General features: G+C 47.1%; 1 protein-coding gene across 1 annotated transcript in view; it reads right to left on the bottom strand.

Annotated features, from left to right (window-relative positions):
• The window catches only part of DCT (dopachrome tautomerase), a 55588-nt gene extending 37403 nt beyond the window's left edge, over positions 1-18185 (bottom strand). Inside the window, exon 1 of the mRNA XM_088457083.1 lies at positions 17525-18185. Coding sequence (XP_088313209.1) covers positions 17525-17816 — 292 coding nt within the window. The 5' untranslated portion in view covers positions 17817-18185. The remainder of the gene's footprint in view (positions 1-17524) is intronic.
• Between the last annotated feature and the right edge of the window lie 960 nt (positions 18186-19145).

Genomic DNA, 19145 nt, shown 5'->3' with positions numbered 1-19145 from the left:
GTGATTGGGGAAAACAGATTAGTGTGGATGGGTAGGAAGACAGAGTAGTGCAGGTGGGGGGAGGAGACAGAGTTGCACAGTTGGGGGGGACAGAGTGGCGCAGATGGAGGAAGAGTGCCACAGAGGAAAGGAAGACAGCGGCATGGCTTAGGGGAAGGCAGTGGTGCAGAAGGAAACAGAGTGGCACAGATGCAGGGCGGTGCAGATGGAGAAAGACAGATAGGTGCAGATGAGAGAACACAGACTACCATAGTTCATAGACCACACAGCAGTAGGGATGGGGGAAGACAGAGTGCTGCGGGTGGTGGGGGGAGACAGAGTTGCACAGTAGGGGGACCAGAGTAGTGCAGATGGAGGAAGAAAGAGTGCCACAGATGAGAGAAAGATAGCAACGTGGCTGTGGAGAAGGCACGGATGCAGGGCGGTGCGGCTGGGGAAAAACATTGGAGCGGATGAGGGAACACAGACTAGCACAGTTGGGAGACCACACAGCAGTAGCGATTGGGGAATATATAGCAGCATGGAGGCATATAGGGGAAGAAAGTGTATATGCATAGACAGAGTATGATATTTTTAAAAATAATGGAGCTGAACGTGTATTCTAAATGAGATAATATATGCAGTGAGAAGAATGTTGGAAGCCAGTGATATTGTTTTGGTGATCAAATGGGAAGATTGTGGGCACTGAGTGGGATGTGGGAGCCACATAACTGCTCAAACCTCAGTTGCATAGACTGCATGTGTGTATTCCAATGAGCACACAATGCTGTGAATTAGCAGCTCCACCATTTTGTGACTGACAGCAATCTCATTCTGTGAGAGTTCTGAATCTGCAGTCAACCACTGGGTGTTGTGGCATACTATATCTGTATTGCGCAAGGAACACGTCCATTAAGGAGTCAGCCTTAATGATCGTAATTTCATTGCTTTTTGGAGTTTGTGGCAGAAAATCAATAGGTTTTGTGAATTTTCAGATCATGTCTAAGCAGCCTTAATGGAACATGTGAAATCGTAAGGTTTTTTGTCTATGCTGGAATTTCATTGCTTTTTTATAATTTATGAACCATCAGGGATGGGAGCACAAAACCGGGCCACATGTAGGGGAGAAGGGCAACAAAATGAAACACTAGTGCTGGTGGTGGAGGGGACAGCACACAGGTGGTCTTTCAGGGGTTCAGAGGGAGAGATGGCTGAGGGGGCAGGCTGCAGGTGTGCAGAGCAGTGGGGCAGTGGACAGGTTCAGCAGAGGGGGCAGAAAGGCTCACTGGCGCGGATGGTCCCAGGCCTGAACTGCTTCTTAAGGCCCCTACACATGGAACGATGTGCTCATGTTGCGATATCGTGAACGATCTCCCTTGAAAACGCCCCGACACAATATGATGCTCAAACAGCACATTTTGACTTAAAAACTATTGTGCAAGATCTAAAGATAGCTGACTGCATACATGGATTAGTGAGATCCGTGATGCAGGCTCTGTGTAAAATAATTGATTCAGAGATGCATGCACAGATCAGTGCAATCTGTGTGGCTTGCATCTGAAACCAGTACTGGTTGTGCTAAATACAGGGGACAAATTATATAGGGGTCACCCGAATGAAGCACAACCAGCACTGGGCTCTGAGCCGGTCCTGGTTCTGGAAATACAGGGTAAAAAAAGTGTAGGGTTTCCATGTAAATTCCAGAACCAGCACCAAACTTTTTCTAGCAGGGGGGTAATGCCACAGCACGGGGAGCCCATTCACTGGGTCCACCCGCCGAAGCATCACCCCTGACCACTAGTAATCCCAGGATGGGGATAGCTTGGGACTCCCCCATAAGGGGCCTCTCTCTCAAGGGCACCCCAGGCCTGGACTGATAGCCTGGGACCCTGGCCGGTTGGTGCCGGGTGGATAGTGTAGTGTGGTGTATATGAAAGTTAAAATATTGTCTTATGCAGTAGGACTACAAGTCCCAGCAAGCCTCCCCCTCATGCTGGTACTTGGAGAACCACAAGTACCAGCAAGCAGAGGATTAAGGGCCCGCTGTTACCTATAGTACCCCTATAAAAGAAATATTAAAATTAAAAACAAGAACACTAATTGTTTAATATTTTATTTTCCTGCACTGGCACCTGGCAGGCAGCAGCCTTTAAGTGCTTTTACATGGCTGCCGCCTCCCCCAGGACTTCTGTGGCATCTTTCTTCAGCAGCTCTTCTCTGCTGCTTCCCCTCCTTTGGACTGCCATGCCATTGCCTCCCGCTGGCTTATATAAGCCAGGCGAGGAGATGACGTCTTTAAATTTCAACAATGGGGGCATTTTTGAAATTGGCATGGATGTATCCTTAATTTACTTTTGCTGTTCTCACTATTGGAGTCAATGGTGGGAACCGTTCATTGGCTGAGAGGCGGAAGGCTGACCTCTCTCAGCCAATGAGCGCTCAGCAATGGGATTTCTATAGTGAAATCCCGATGCTGAGCCGTCATTCGGGTAGTACTGTTCTTAGAGGACAGTACTAATGTCCGTGGCTCATGCAATTTGTTTTTTTGTTTTGCCAAGAGCCTGGATTGCCTACTTTGGAACAAAGGTGGCATGATCCACACATAGGAGGAGAGTATGGATTTTTTATTACAGGTACACTATGGATAATCTACTGGAGAAGAGGACCAATGGGCTACATAGGCGAGTATGTGTTAATAACATTTTACTGTCAACGGTGTGCATGTCCTGTCTTTTTATTATTTCTTTTGCTGTGGAACTACAGGTATCAGCGGGCCTGTAACGCCCTGCATGCTGGTGCTTGTGGTTCTCCAAGTACCAGCATGCGGGGGAGGCTTGCTTGGTCCTGCAGTTCTACAGCAAAAAACAATATTTTTACTATCAACAAATGCACCACACTACACAATCAACCCAGCACTCACCGCCAGGGGTGCCAGGGATAGCCCCAGGCTATTAACTTGGGCCAGAGGTGCCCTGAGAGGGAGACCCCTTTATTGGGGGGGTCCCCAGCTCCCCAGGGATCCCCAGCCTGGACTGAATAGCGGCCAGGGGTGATGCTTCGGCTGGGGGACACAGTGGAAGGGCTCCCCTGGCTGTGGCATTACCCCCCCAACTAGAAAGGGTCAGGTGCTGGTTCTGGATAATACAGGGGAACCCTACACTTTTTTCCCCTGTATTTCCAGAACCAGATCCGGCTCAGAGCCCAGTGCTGGTTGCGCTTAATACAGGGGACCTCTACGTTGTTTGTCTCCTGTATATTGGCAACCAGGACTGGTTCTGAAAAGCCAGTGCTGGTTGCGCCTTATACGGGGGACCCCTTCGTCGTTTGTTCTCTGTATGTAGCACAAATAGTACTGGGTCTCTAAAGGCCGTGGCTGGTTGTTCTTCCCCCAAGTCCCACCGCCGCTACCGCCCGCAAAGGACAGCCATTTTGGCGCACCCAAGTGCTGGAGGCACCTACTGAGGCTGCGCAACAAGTTGAAACTTCCTATCTGTATAATGGCACAATTGTGAGGTATTATTTTAAAAACTGTAACTTTCTAATTTACCTGAACCCCAAAAGCACCTACCCTGGAACAATAGTGCTGCATGCCCTTAAATTTAGCATGCAGCACCGAGCAACAGTTCTACCTGTCCATCCCTAATTTCAGCTTGGTACCTCTAAGAGCTTTTGAGGTGTAGCCCCTTGGGAAAATGCTGATTTTTTTGATTCAGCCCTAATATAAGGCATGACTGTGCATTATATAGATGTATATATTTTTTTTTCAAAACATAGGGTTGCACTCACCAGTCTTGGAGTCATAGCTATAAAAAAAATGACTTTATTCCATCGTGTCAAAGTCACTTTTTGACATGATGGAATAAAGACTTTTTTATTGCTACAACTCAAAGAATGGTGAGTGCACCCCTATCTTTTGAACTATATACATTTGGATGTGTTTTTTTCTACACCATGCTTTGGTTAGCACCCCGGCAAATTGGCTGTATGTAGGAATTGTGCAGACACACCATGAACATATATTATACACACACACACACACATATACTGTACATATACATAGATAGATATCTCACTTAGGACCTCATTCAGAGTCGGTCGAAGCGGCCACATGGTCATACGCCACCGATGTTCGCTATACTGCGCATGCGTAAAGTTCGCAATGCGCGTGCGCAAACTAGCTGCTACAATCAGTAATTTCTCTCTCCTTGTACACAGCCAGGTCGGTAGTTTGAGTGACAGATTGAGGCGTTTGTGGGTGGTAACAGGGGAAGGTGCTTGAAAACGGGGGAGTGGAGATCCGAACGCAGGTGTGCCTAATTATGCGAACGGCGTTTTATGGGAGTGCTTACGGTTTCTGGGAGTGCATAATTAACAAAGTAGCGTCATGGCACATGTGACATGGGAGGTTTTTACACTGACATGATCGTAGAGCTTAAGAGAGGGTATGGTCAACCTTAAGCTCTACGACCAGTTCCGATGGTTCCCGATGGTCTCGATTAATCGTTATATGCCCGGAGATGACGTGCAATGCGTACGAGAAGGGGGCGTATTTTTTTGAATTCCGGCCGCTTCCTCCCCTTGGTCGGCCAGCTACCGATCCGAACTTAGGGACGCAACTTGCGAGGGAATCATTTGCATATCCGGAACCTTTTCCCCTACGACCGGGCGGCCGCTTCGACCGACTCTGAATGAGGTCCTTAGATCTGTTCCACATAGAGGAAAACGAATATACAAACTACACAAAACTGCAGTGGTAAACAGTGTGCAGGATAGTGCTTATGCTTATGTGCAACATGATCAGCCCTTCCCATTAAACATGAGGCTTTCCCCTACAGAAATAAAGTATAAACACCGGGCCATAATGAGGGTTGTGCAACCAATGCACCACCCATGGTGCAAGGCCGAGGGGGCAGCACGGTTGCTACCCAGGGCTGGTTCTAGACCAAAGGAGCCCAGGGTGAAAAATTCCTTTGGTGTCCCCAATCATACAAAAAAAAAAATCTCAGTTTAAGCAGAACGATAAATGGTGCAAGGCCTGGAATGGGTCACTCTGACCTTTGCCTTTATAACCAGACTGTACTTTTTCCTGCATTTCACTACATCACTGAGCCCTCTATATCCTACACTACATTACTGACCCCTCTATACCCTACACTACATTACTGACCCCTCTATACCCTACACTACATCACTGACCCCTCTATACTCTACACTACATTGCGGACCTCTCTATACCCTACACTACATCACTGACCCCTCTATACCCTACACTACATTGCTGACCTCTCTATACCCTACACTACATCACTGACCCCTCTATACTATACATCACTGACCCCTCTGTACCCTACACTACATCACTGAGCCCTCTATACCCTACACTACATCACTGACCCCTCTATACTCTACACTACATTGCGGACCTCTCTATACCCTACACTACATCACTGACCCCTCTATACTCTACACTACATTGCTGACCTCTCTATACCCTACACTACATCACTGACCCCTCTATACTCTACACTACATTGCTGACCTCTCTATACCCTATACTACATCACTGACCCCTCTATACCCTACACTACATTGCTTACCTCTCTATACCCTACACTACATCACTGACCCCTCTACACTCTACATTACTGACCCCTCTATACCCTACACTACATCACTGAGCCCTCTATACCCTACACTACATCACTGACCCCTCTATACTCTACACTACATTGCGGACCTCTCTATACCCTACACTACATCACTGACCCCTCTATACTCTACACTACATTGCTGACCTCTCTATACCCTACACTACATTACTGACCCCTCTATACCCTACATTACAGAGAGAGGGAGAATAGAAACACTAGAAAAAGTAAAACAAGTGACAATGGGTAAAAGATACTGACAAGACAAACAAACATGGGGTGGGGGGGATGTGGGCTACAAAAAAATATCAAGTCTAAAGCTGTGTACACAATATACGACAAGTGCCACCAATCCAATATCATTCGATGCAGTGATTATCAGATCAGTGGGCACCCGTACACACTGACCACTTTCTTGCTCAGTGTGTACTGTCCTTTTGATCTGTTCAACGATATCGGTTGGATCGGATGTGTTGCTTATTAGATGCGACCTTCCGATCAGACAGTTTTCACAACAGTTTAAAGCCAATTAATCGGCCAACGCTCCTGCTTCTACATCATACAATTATCGGCCCGATCATGCAATTAGTGGCTTATCTGCCTGATAATTGTACAGTGTGCACCCAGCTTTACACATGTCACAAATGCAGCCAGCCCCAGGCACAGAGTCACACATGCAGCAGGTCATACATACAGTCTCACAGGTAGGGGATCTTTCATGTAGACAAGGTTTGAGACACATACTTACAGTGACACTCTCTCACCGTGCAGGACAAGTAGCTGAAGTTGTCTTGTCAGTGCCGTTTAGCCTCGCCCCATCCTTGGTACACCCCCTCTCCCTCTTATCCTCCTCTGAATGCTTACTAAGTGCTTATAGCACAGGCAGTTCAGATGCTGCACTGGGCATAGCAGTCTTAATTACTGTTCAAATGGGGGCCCTGAGTGAGAGGGGCCCAAGGCATGTCCCCCATGCCCCCCTTTAATCCAGCTCTGGGACCAGGGGGCTGGATGGAGCGGAGGAGAGGCAGGCAGCAGCTACTGCTGCAGGGACCAGGAGGGGAGGCGAATCGCAAGGACAAAGCAGAGGAGAGACAGCAGCTGAGCAGCTGCATGGAGGGGGTTGGGCTGCCTTCGGCTGCACCTTTCCAGGCTATAGGGCTCCGGGCATACATGTCTACCCGCCCGGTTTTCGCGGGAGGCCCCCGATTTTTCGGGTAACCCCCCGCACCCCCGGAAGGGTAGGCATTTCTCCCGCATTCTGCCCACTTCCTAGTGAAGTGGGCAGAATTAGGAGAATACCCGCGGCAATCGCGGGTCCCCGTGAAGGGGGCGGGGCTTAAGCTGTGATTCTGCATGAATCACAGCATTTGGCCCCGTCCCCTATGTAAATTGTGCCCAATCGCGGTAATTTACCATGAGGGGGCGGGGCTTAATGACGCGATTCGTCAAGCCCCGCCCCCGTCGGCCCCTTGCTGCTTCTATTACCCGGGCTTCTCCCGGGAAGAGAATATTAAAGGTTGGCAACCCTGGCTCCGGGCGGCTGTCAGACAGCCCCTAGAACTGCCCCCGATGCTATCCCAACAACATCCAACCACAATGTTCTACATTGCAGAGTGCAGGCATCCATTTGCAAGGAAGCTACAGGGCACTGGGTGTTGCCCTGCTATGGTACTGCATACACAATATGGTAGACAGATATACAGTGTCAGTGGCGTAACTACCGCCTCCACAGACCCCGAGGTGGCTTGGGGGCGTGGGGGCGTGGTGGCAGCTGGGCTGCAGATTCCATGCGGACTAGCCGTCCACATGAAATCTGCTGAAAACGGCCCGCCAAAAATGACCGCCGCCTAAGAGGAGACTTATGCTAGAGGTCCTACTGGACCTCTAGCATCTGTTAGTCACCCAGGCAGGGCGGTAGTGTGGACCGCACATAAGTGCAGTCCGCACTACACTACTAGTATAACAAACACACAGCTGCCGACGCTGGCAGCTGTGTGTTTGTTTTAGCAGCCGATGAGAGTCAGATAGACTCTCATCGGCTGCTTGCCTTTCGCCCACTGCCGGAGCCGGGCTCTGCTGGCTTCCGCAGTGGGTGATGGGAAAGACGTCTCTCCCATCATGCAGAGCAGGCCGGCCCGGGAGTACGCGGGACGGAGGAGCAGATGCCGGAGCGTGGATCAAGGTAAGCGGATTTTTTTTCTGTGTCTGTCTGGCGGGGGGGGCGGTGTTTACTACTATGGGGACTGCATAGAGGGGGAGAGAGGGATTACTACTGGGGGCATTGCTGGGGGGACTACTACTGGGGGCACTGCATAGGAGGGGGACTACTACTGGGGGCACTGGATAGGTGGGGGACTACTACTGGGGGCATTGCTGGGGGAGGACTACTACTAGAGGCACTGCTGGGGGGGCACTATATAAGGAGGACTACTACTGGGGGCATTATATAAGGGGCACTGCATAGGGGGACCACTACCTGGGGCACTATATAAGAGGCACTGCTACTGGGGGCACTATATAAGGGGCACTGCATAAGGGCTTGTGTAGCTATGCGAGAGGGGGGGGGGAGGGTGCAAGGTTGAAGAAATGCCTAGGGTGCCAAGAAACCTTGCACCGGCCCTGCACCCAGGGGCTCCTGCGCGCGCTGTACTGTGCCGAGGACACGGAGGAGTACAGCCGCTTCCTGCTGTCTGACAGGTACTCATACTGGCTCTCTATCTCTCTCCTCTTTCTCTGGGCTGTCAGACACCGGTGGAAGGAGCCAATGGGTCTGCAGTGGCCACAACCTGACGCCCCCCAAACCCAGGCCACTCAGGATACTGGATGTGTACCAGATGCTGCTGTGTGCAGGCTGCAATGCTCTGTCTCTGTGTACTGGAGCAATGCTCTGCTTTTGTGCTCTGTCTCTGTACGGGAGGGATGATCTGTGCAGGATGCTCATTATGGTGATGATGATTGGTGCTCTGTAATACATGGTGTATTGTACATATACATGCAGTGTGAGGGATGCTGGCGATATAGAATGTTTTATACGACTGGGAGGGATGCCCTGTGACTAGGAGTGGTGCTCTGTGACTAGCAGGGATGCTCTGTGAATTCAAAGTAGCACCAGCGCCCCCATTTACATACACTCCGATCTATATATATATATATATATATATATATTATACCCCTGGCAACGAGCGTAAATCCCCTGGCAATGAGCATGGAGCCCCTGGCAACGGGTATGGTACACCTGACAACAAGCATGAAACCCAGAGACCCCGTGCATCTAGCATGAAACCCCTGGTAATGAGCATAAAACCCCTGACAATGAGGATGAGACCCCTGATGAGCAGGTAATTTAAAAGCAATTAGAAGCCTTACTGTGGGGCATAAAATGGTGTCAGGGGGTAAATATGTAAGTGGCACTTTTTGTAATAGGCATTACAGTGTGTGGAATAATGTGTAAGGGGCATTACGGTGTGTGGCATAATGTGTAAGGGGCATTACTACAAGGAGGAAAGATACAGTAAACTGTCTGGGGGGGGTGGGAGCACATTTTTTACTTTTGCACTGGGAGCCAAATTGCATATAAATGGCCCTGTAATTATTTGACCAAAATGCTGTGGGGGGGGTGGTAGAAACATTTTTGGCAGGGAGGAGCAAAATTTATAGTTACACCGCTGTACTGTGTACTACCTTGTTAATCCTACCATGCCTCGAAATAAAGAAAAAAAACAAAAAGTATTTTAGCCCACCCATTCGGCACCAAACCAAGAATGGTGACTGTAGAGGGCATGATATCCTATCTTGTTCTAAGAGGCCTAGAAATTATTGCACCTAGCAGCATCCGGAGAGTCTCATCTAGGTGTGACTGAACTCTCCAGCTCATCCTGATTGTATTTCTCTGTTGACTCTGGGGCAGCAGTGAACTTTGGCCCTCATTCAGAGCCGTAAGCTCTGAGCAGAGCGCACGCTCTGAATGAGGGCCGCCCTCCATAATTATGGAGCGTCCTCCTGGACGCTCGTATAGCTGTGGGTCACCACCCACAGCCTATACGAGCGTGCAGTTTGATGGCCATGATGGTCTTGACCATCGCGACCATTGCCACTGCGAGCCGTAGCCTGCGGTTGAGTTTTTCAACCGCAAGGCCCGGAGTGATTTTAGCTCTATCAGAGCCAAAATCACTCCCACTGACATCACTAGTGATGTCAGTGGGCCTGCTTCTGACGGTAGGCGTTCCCTTGGGAACGCCCCCGTCAGGGAGGCACGCCCCCGGCACGCCCACCAAAGGGGGCGTGCTGTCAATCAACATCGACAGCACGCCCCCTTTGATCAGACACAACGAGCGAAGGAAAGTCCTTCGCTCGTCGCATCTGGCGCATGCGCACGACGGAGCTCCCGCCGTCGTGCGCATGCGCAGTGCACAACATCGACCCACTTGCAAGCGGACAGCCGCTCGCGAGTGGGTCTGAATCAGGCCCTTATTTAGCAAGCAAGAGGCAGAGAATCTGCCACCCCATAGAGACTGGGATTGTCCCATCAATCTCCTCCCTGACAAGGCTCCCCCTAGACGTAGAGTTTATCCTTCATCTCTGTTCCAGACTCAAGCCATGTCTGACTAGATCAAAGAAAATCTGGACAGAGGATTCATCCATCCCTCAACTTCTGCTGAAGCTGGATACTTTTTTGTAACAAAAACAAAAATAAATGGTGGCTTACGTCCTTGCATCGACTATAGTGGGTTAAATGAAATTACCATAAAAACAGATATCCTCTGAACTGATATATGAACTGTTTGACAGGGTAAAAGGAGCAACTATGTTATCCAAGTTGGACCTTCGGGTGCTTATAATCTTAAAAGGATTGGAAAACATAATTTAATGCTCATGATGGCCACTATGAATATTTGGCCTTAACAATGCTCCTGGTGTCTTCCAGAATTCCATAAAAGATATTCCAGGGCTTGCTTTATGTCTGTGTAGCAGTCTATATGGATGATATACTGATCTTCTCTCCAAACTTGCAACATCATTTACATGTCAAAGGGAGAAATTTAATATGATGATGACAAGTGGATACTAACTACCGGGGCCTGCTGGAGGGGCCCGGGTACTACGCCCCCCCTCCCTCTTACCTGTCAGCAGTCTAGCACGGCAGCAGTCTCCTCTCAGTGATTGTGTCCCCCACCTCCATGCAGGGCCAGATTATAGGTGGGGCAGTTAAACATTCCAGGCCACTCTGTACCCTCTCTGGCTGGCTCCCGACAGCACAGTCATTGATGGACCATGGCCGCCAGTCAGCTGAGTGGTCTTGCCACTTCCAGAAAATGGAGCGGACACGTCCCCGTTTCTGGGAATGCAAGCCGACCTCGCCCCTGCACTGCACCTTAAATGCCTCTGCCTGTCAATCAGGCAGAGGCATAGAAGGGGCTCAATGCGATCAGGCAGGACTTGTTCTGCACGATTGCAGAACGGGTCCTGCGCATGTGCACAGGAGCATAACTAGAAATGTGTGGGCCCCATAGCAAAATTCTTAAGAGGACCCCCAACTCAGATCTCAACCAGAGTGTATACATACAGTCAGGTGCATAAATATTGGGACATTGACAGAATTTTCATATTTTGGCCTCTATTTACCACCACAATGGCTTTGAAATGAAACAAACAAGATGTGCTTTAACTGCAGACTTTCCGATTTAATTTGAGGGTAATTACATCCAAATCAGGTGAACGGTGTAGGAATTAAAAAACGGTTTCTATATGTGCCTCCCACTTTTTAAGGGGCCAAAAGTAATGGGACAAACTAAACAATCCTAAATCTAACTTTCACTTTTTAATACTTTGTTGCAAATCCTTTGCAGGCAATTACAGCCTAAAGTCTGGAACGCATAGACATCACCAGATGCTGGGTTTAATCCCTGGTGATGCTCTGCCAGGCCTCTACTGCAAATGTCTTCAGTTCCTGCTTGTTCTTGGGGCATTTTCCCTTCAGTTTTGTCTTCATTAAGTGAAATGCATGCTCAATCGGATTCAGGTCAGGGGATTGACTTGGCCATTGCATAACATTCCACTTTTTAGCCTTAAAAAACTCTTTGGTTGCTTTTGCAGTATGCTTCGGGTCATTGTCCATCTGCACTTGTGATGTGTCGTCCAATGAGTTCTGAAGAATTTGCCTGAATATGAGCATATAATATTGCCCAACACTTCACAATTCATTCTGCTGCTTTTGTCAGCAGTCACATCATCAATAAATACAAAGGAACCAGTTCCATTGGCAGCCATACATGCCCACGCCATGACACTACCACCACCATGCTTCACTGAAGAGGTGGTATGTTTTGGATCATGAGCAGTTCCTTTCCTTCTCCATACTCTTCTCTTCTCATCACTCTGGTACAAGTTGATCTTTGTCTCATCTGTCCATAGGATGTTGTTCCAGAACTGTAATGGCTTTTTTAGATGTTGTTTGGCAAACTCTAATCTGGTCTTCCTGTTTTTGTGGCTCACCAATGGTTTACATCTTGTGATGAACCCTCTATATTCACTCTTTTGAAGTCTTCTCTTGATTGTTGACTTTGACACATATTCACCTACCTCCTGGAGAGTGTTCTTGATTTGGCCAACTGTTGTGAAGGAGTTTTTCTTCACCAGGGAAATAATTCTTCTGTCATCCACCACAGTTGTTTTCCGTGGTCTTCCAGGTCTTTTGGTGTTGCTGACCTCTCCGGTGCGTTCTTTCTTTTTAAGAATGTTACAAACAGTTGATTTGGCCACACCTAATGTTTTTGCTCTCTCTCTCTGATGGGTTTGTTTTGATTTTTCAGCCTAATGATGGCTTGCTTCACTGATAGTGACAGCTCTTTGGATCTCATATTGAGAGTCAACAGCAACTGATTGCAAATGCCAATGTCACACCTAGAATCAACTCCAGACCTTTTATCTGCTTAATTGATAATGAAATAATGAGGGAATAGACCACACCTGTCCATGAAATAGCTTTTTAGTTGATAGTCCCATTACTTTTGGCCCCTTAAACAGTGGGAGGCACATATAGAAACCGTTGTAATTCCTACACCAGTCACCTGATTTGGATGTAATTACCCTCAAATTAAATCTGAAAGTCTGCAGTTAAAGCACATCTTGTTTGTTTCATTTCAAAGCCATTGTGGTGGTGAATAGAGGCCAAAATATGAAAATTCTGTCAATGCCCCAATATTTATGCACCTGACTGTATATAAAATTATAAATGTAATATATAAATATATATATTTTCACTCCCCTCACCCTGTAGCACCTCACACTCCCCTCACCCTGTAGCACCTCACACTCCCCTTACCATGTAGCACCTCACACTCCCCTCACCATGTAGCACCTCACTCCCCTCACCCTGTAGCACCTCACACTCCCCTCACAGCACCTCTTTTCCCCTCACCTTGTAGTACCTCACTCCGCTCACCTGTAGCACCTCTTACTCCCCCTGTAGCACCTTACTGACTGCCCTCAGTGACCCGAGGGAGGGGAGTTCAATGTATTATGCGGGACTGTCTGGCTGGCACTGGTGTGGGGGGAGCAATCAGCAGCGGGGCTCGGGACAGAGTGTGTCAGTCTGTGACTGACCGGCAGCAACGTGATCGGGGTGACTTGGGCCGGCACTGAGGGAGGGAGGGGGGCCCGGGGCACAGGGTTGTACTCAACGCAGCAGACTTCTCGGCGGCGTCTCCTTCCTGCGCTGCTTCATGTCGCGGCTCTGGGAAGCTCTTCACAGTAGTAAGGGACTCCCGGTGAGACCTGAAGGCAGTGGGCCGGCATAACTACAGAGGGTGCACCAGGGCCGGATTGAATAAACTTTGTATTGAAAAATATATATTTTAAAAAGAATATAAGAAAAAGGTGCAATTTGCATGCTGGAACTCGGGCCCCCCTAGCGTCAGGCCCCATAGCAACTGCACCCCCTGCACACTCTGTAGTTAAGCCACTGCATGTGCAGATTCCCTCTCTCTCTCTCTCTTACTCACTATCTCCCTCATGACTTCTCTTTCTTTGTCTCCCTCTCTGTCCGTCTCCCTCAAGGTAAGGGGGAAAGTAGTCACTGCGTGGTGCCATGGCAATTAAGTTGTAGGGGCCCCAGGAAGCCTTAATCTGGCCCAGCCCCTATGGATTTGCACCATGCTGAGGGGCTCACAGTGCCCCCTCCCCAGCACTGCAAATAGTTTTTTCTACTAAGGGGTGTGGTCATGCCACGTCCCATTCCTCCTGGCCGGCTCTCTGCTGCTCTGATCACTAGCGAGGGGAGCACTATTGCAAAATTATAACTGGGGGCACCAGAATGTGTTCAATATATTTGCGGTGCTGGAAATATTAAACATTATACTTTAACATCATCACCCGTATATACTTTTGACAAGTTTAATTTTAGGAGCCCACACAAAAAATGAATCCAGCCTTGACACCTTGTACTGGTGTATATAGAGCCAGTATATTCTGGAATCACAGTCATAATTATGGCTGTGTGTGCAGTGCCACTGCACAGAGCCCTAAGGGCAGCACCACCGTTTTCCCAAGGCACCTGGAACAGCACCCTACAGCCACTAGTGCTACTTGCAGGGACACTCCTGACAAGCAACCTGCAGCCTGTGGAGCTGCCTGAGAGTACTTAAGATGCTCTGGGCAGTGCTCTACTTACCAGATTCGGAGGCAGATTCAACAGCCCGTGCCCTAGGTGTTACATCATGAAATCATGTGTTTAGGGGGCGGGGCCAGCACAAAGCACTATTACGGCACTGTCTGGAATACTGTATAAAATTACACAAAGGTGATCTCAGACATTGTAATAGGATTCTAACTAAAAGCATTGTTATTCCATTATAAGCAAATGCCTATTAGCATTAATAAGGCAATCACTGTGCTGCAATATATTTACTTTAATGATAAGGGAACATAAAGAACATTTGGAGCTATATATATAGCTCAGACAGCAACCAGCTTCTATTTAGAAGAAGAGAAAATTGTTATACTAATGTTTAACATCGGTCACAAAACATTGTGTAGACTTAAACATCAATGGTTTCCAATGCTTCTACTTGTTTGAAGTAAAGTAGCTATTAAAAACATTACACTTCTAACTTTCTGTGATCATCCTTAAATTATACTAATCTTGGAGGCTTATATACTATACAATTGGTGCAAAAATGATAAAGATGTTTACATTTTATATCACCAGGCTAAGTAACTCTGCAGGGACATACTCTAGAGCAGAGGTTCTCAAACTCGGTCCTCAGGATGCCACACAGTGCATGTTTTCCAGGTCTCTTTTAAAAATGTGTCAGTGGTGCTTGGCTGCAGCTCCTCACATTGATTACTCCATGTAAAGTGCAGGTTGCAATATATGGGTGAGGTGGGGGCAGTAGAGGGTTAATATTCACTGTGCAACAATAGTTACTTCGAATTGACATTTAAAAACCTCAGTTAGCTCCCTGTTCTGGGATACAGCCCATTTATGACGATGTAATGATATTTTGTTAAATACTAGGAAATTTTGGCAATTAGAGAATATACAGGTTAGCAACCCGGAATACAGGAATACTGAGTCATTGTAGGCCATGTTTTATCCATCAGTGTCCTCTGGATGATCGAAGCTAAATTATTTGCCCATTTACACATCAAACTTGGGGGTCTATTTACTAAAGCTTGATGAGAGATAAAATTGTGAGCTATAAATTACCAACCAATCAGCTTCTACCGTACATTTTATAGGCTGTGTTTGAAAAAAATGTCAGTTAGGAGCCGATTGGTTACTTAATACTTTTTCTCTCACAATTTTATCTTGCATCAAGCTTTGATACATAGGCCCCTAGGACTTAGAAATGGAAATTTTCCTCTTAGATACTTGAAAGCTTCTCCATCTTTATTCTTTTATGAGTGATGCTAAAGTTAAGGAAGGAATCCTTGTTGGTCTGTAAATTCATCAACTTCTTTGAGATGAAAAAATTGACCAAGTCCTCCAGGCTAATGAGAAAAGGGAAACCTTTAAAAAAGGTACATAGTGCATGGCTTCTTGTGTAATACCCCTTTTCCACCTAAATTCCGGGTCTGACCCGGAGTTGGAACAAAGTTCCTATCCGGATCAGACCCGGAATTTTGCCGGCGCCGACTCGGATATTCCCGAGTCAACGCCGCTCACACCGCACTCGGGTCTGCATAGACCCGGCTTTTGCGGAGTGAAAGTGGTCGCTTGGAGATGACGTCATCTCCAAGCGCCACTGAAGCCGGACCAATTGGCCGGCTAGCAGCGCACTCCAGGTCATCGTGACCCGGAGTGCGCTGTTCTCACAGCAGGGTTTCACGGGCTACGCCCGTGTTAAACCCTGCTAGTTACCTGGGTTGGATTGCCGGGTCACTCGACCCGGCGAACGAACTCTCTCCCCTTTTACACCAGGGAGCTGCCCGGGTTAACCCTTCAAAAACCCGTGTTTTAGCTCCGGTGTAAAAGGGGTATTACAGAACAGCTGGGAACTATGTTGCGATTGTGAACAACCTTCTAGAAAAGTATCAATTAGGCTGCAACAAGTCACTCAACATCTACTTTCTCAGCTCTCATCTGGACTTCAGCCCTGACACCTGCCGTGCAGCGAGTGACGAGCACGGTGACCGATTCCACCCAGACATTTCAGCAATGGAAGGAAGATATCAGGGTAGGTGGGATGCTTCTATACTGGCTGACTACTGATGGACAGTGACAAGAGATGCTCAAGGAGAGAAGTACAAGTGACAAGCAAAAAGAAAGCGCTCTCATGAATAGGCCACGGTTTGAGATAGTACTTTCGGTTGCTGTATGTTGTCTGGTTTTCGTTTTTGCGATTGATTTGAAAATTATTATATTTGGTGAATTAAGAAAAATTTCAGGATATTTTAAAATAGATTTTCACTTTGACTTTATTACTGAAATACATATAGCACACGTAGTGCAGCTCAAAAACTAGAGCTAGAAAAACATTTTGAAGTCATATTCACTTTTCTGGACCTCAAATTAGGAAAGTAGGACTAGTCTTAGAACATAAACAAAACTAAAAAGGATTTTTGTTGTACAGTGTATTCAGCTCAATGCAGCCTGTTCTGATCGGCAACGGCTGCATATATAGCAGGCGATTCAATTCAACGCGAATTGAATAGCGCTGGGAGCGAGCTCTCAGAGATATTCAATTCAGTGCGTTGTGTGGTCGGAGAATGCCGGTTATTGCGCCTTAACATGGGTGTTAAGGCGCATTAACCGGCATTCGCTGACCAAAGTACCAGGCGCGCAGCTGATAGCGCTGCACTAAGCAGAAAAACAGCTGCGCGCCCGGCACTTTGGTCGGATTTCTCCTCGCATCCCCAGGGGCGCGTGAGAAAAAATAATTAGCCCACCCAAACAGCGCACTGAATTTGACAGCTCCGGGAGCTCGCTCCTGGCGCTACTGAATTCGCCCCCGTAGAGAGCCAAATATTAACCTGATTCATTAAATTGTATATATCTTTAGCAATTTTTAGCCAACTGAATTGTATGTAAGCTTCCATCAAAATGTATGTAATTCTAAGGATGATCACAGAAAGTTAGAAGTGTAATACGTGTTTAAGTAGCTACTTTACTTCAAACAAGTAGAAACATCAAACATCTGATGCTATGGGACCAATTAGTATAGGAATTACACTACTCAACCCTACTCCACATTCCTTACATCATCCACTGTGTGTGATCCTAGCTGGAGTGCAACATCATAACACAAACACTATCTGAGTTAGAATCGTGGACATTTATCACAGTAAAACCATTTTACACCGAACTAATAAAACAATGAGAAAAGACAGAATGTCAGAGATAGTGTATAGTAACTTATTGGTATGAGCTATTAGCTAGATACAGGAGTAGCACATACCGATACACTGGCAGGTGGCGTTGTAGAACTTCAGAGGCCAGCGCTCCCGGTCATCCACGTTGCGCAAGGTGTAAGGACCGCTCCAGGGATGGTCATCCGCAACCACAGCCACGCATCTGCCGCGACCCTGCAGTAAGCCGCACACATTGGCTGGATCCGATCCCAGCGGAGGACAGCATCGCTTGGTCACCAGCGCCTCGACCGTCGTACAAGCCCTGGGAAATTGTGCTTGAGCCAAATGAACCAAGCACAGAGCAACCATCAAAATCCCCAGATGCTTGGTGTACGGCATGACGAGTAACTACTGAGGAGAGGAACAGCCTCTCAACTACTGTCAAGAGATAATTAGCACTTAAACAGTCATCAACTGGGCGGAGGGCTACACCTCTTTATTCCCACCCTAACTTTTAAACAATTTATTGCATGTATAATACTTCGAATTATCCAATAAATTACTGATTACATGCAGTGTGTTCCTCTATCGCTACTAATTTAAGATGACTAAACTAGACGTTCTCTCCTTTCAAAACCGTTTAGCCCACTGCACTGCCTCTAACCCCTTTCTGCAATCCTCTTCACGTGGTTGTCTATAATCTTCAGATAATGTAACGTTTTACAGGGTGAGATTCCTTTCCCAGGCCTTTGTTCATTCATTAACAGTGCTTCGTTAGGAAGGAGGCAGCTCCATCTGCTCCTCGCTTTATATAGAGGGGGTATTACTGGCCATTGGAATGATTAATGCTGCAGGCATCCACATGGATGACATAGGCCACATGACAAACCTATAGAAAAGAATGCTGATATTGTGTGGATTGTATCATGTGTTCTGAACTGCACACACGTCTATGGAGGTACTAAATAGGGTGTAGGGCAATTATATTCTGTTCAGGGTCATTGTATTCCATATATACTACTGTGAACTCTTAGGAATTTACTAAGGTGATGATATATATATATATATATATATATATATAAGCAAACAGGGTGGTGGAGGCAACGTGTTGTTTTGTGGAGTGCCTCCACTACCCTGTTTGCTTGTATTCATTTACTTCGGAGGGCACCCGGAGCCTAATGCTCAGAGGAGGAGTGCCAAACCTATGCTACTAAATACCTAACCTAATATGTTCTGCTGCATATCTAAGTGTTATGGTCACTAATGTAGCAATGTATATTATCCATGTCCATGTCCTATATTGTACTGTAAGTCACTTGTCAAATTATTTGTTTATGTACTTTGTAAGGCGCTGCAGAACACTTGTATACAAAGGCAAAAGTGCGGCACTCATCCTAGAAAAAACGCTCCAAGATCTATATGATATATATCAACGTTTCAGTGCTATTTATCGCAATTATGTCATTGACCATGGACACCTGCGGGGTGTGAGGTCCCGGTTCAAGCTCAGTCTCAGGGGTGTTAAAGTATAAAGGTAATACTAGATACACACGGTACGACTTGAACAACCATAGATATCGCTGATAGATTTCCCTCCAACTTTCTGTAGTGCAGGGCAAACGATTTTGATTATACACACTGATAGCTTCACTGAAATATCTATCATAGATATCTATCTTTATACAGGCAAATCTTTACAAAATCGTCCAAATTGGCCTGCAGGCATGA

The sequence above is a fragment of the Taudactylus pleione genome, unplaced genomic scaffold (genome assembly GCF_031769625.1).
Source record: "Taudactylus pleione unplaced genomic scaffold, aTauple2 ptg000041l, whole genome shotgun sequence".
NCBI classification, from domain to species: domain Eukaryota; kingdom Metazoa; phylum Chordata; class Amphibia; order Anura; family Myobatrachidae; genus Taudactylus; species Taudactylus pleione.
Note: the sequence above shows the minus strand (reverse complement) of the source record. Positions and strands in the feature narration are given on the sequence as shown.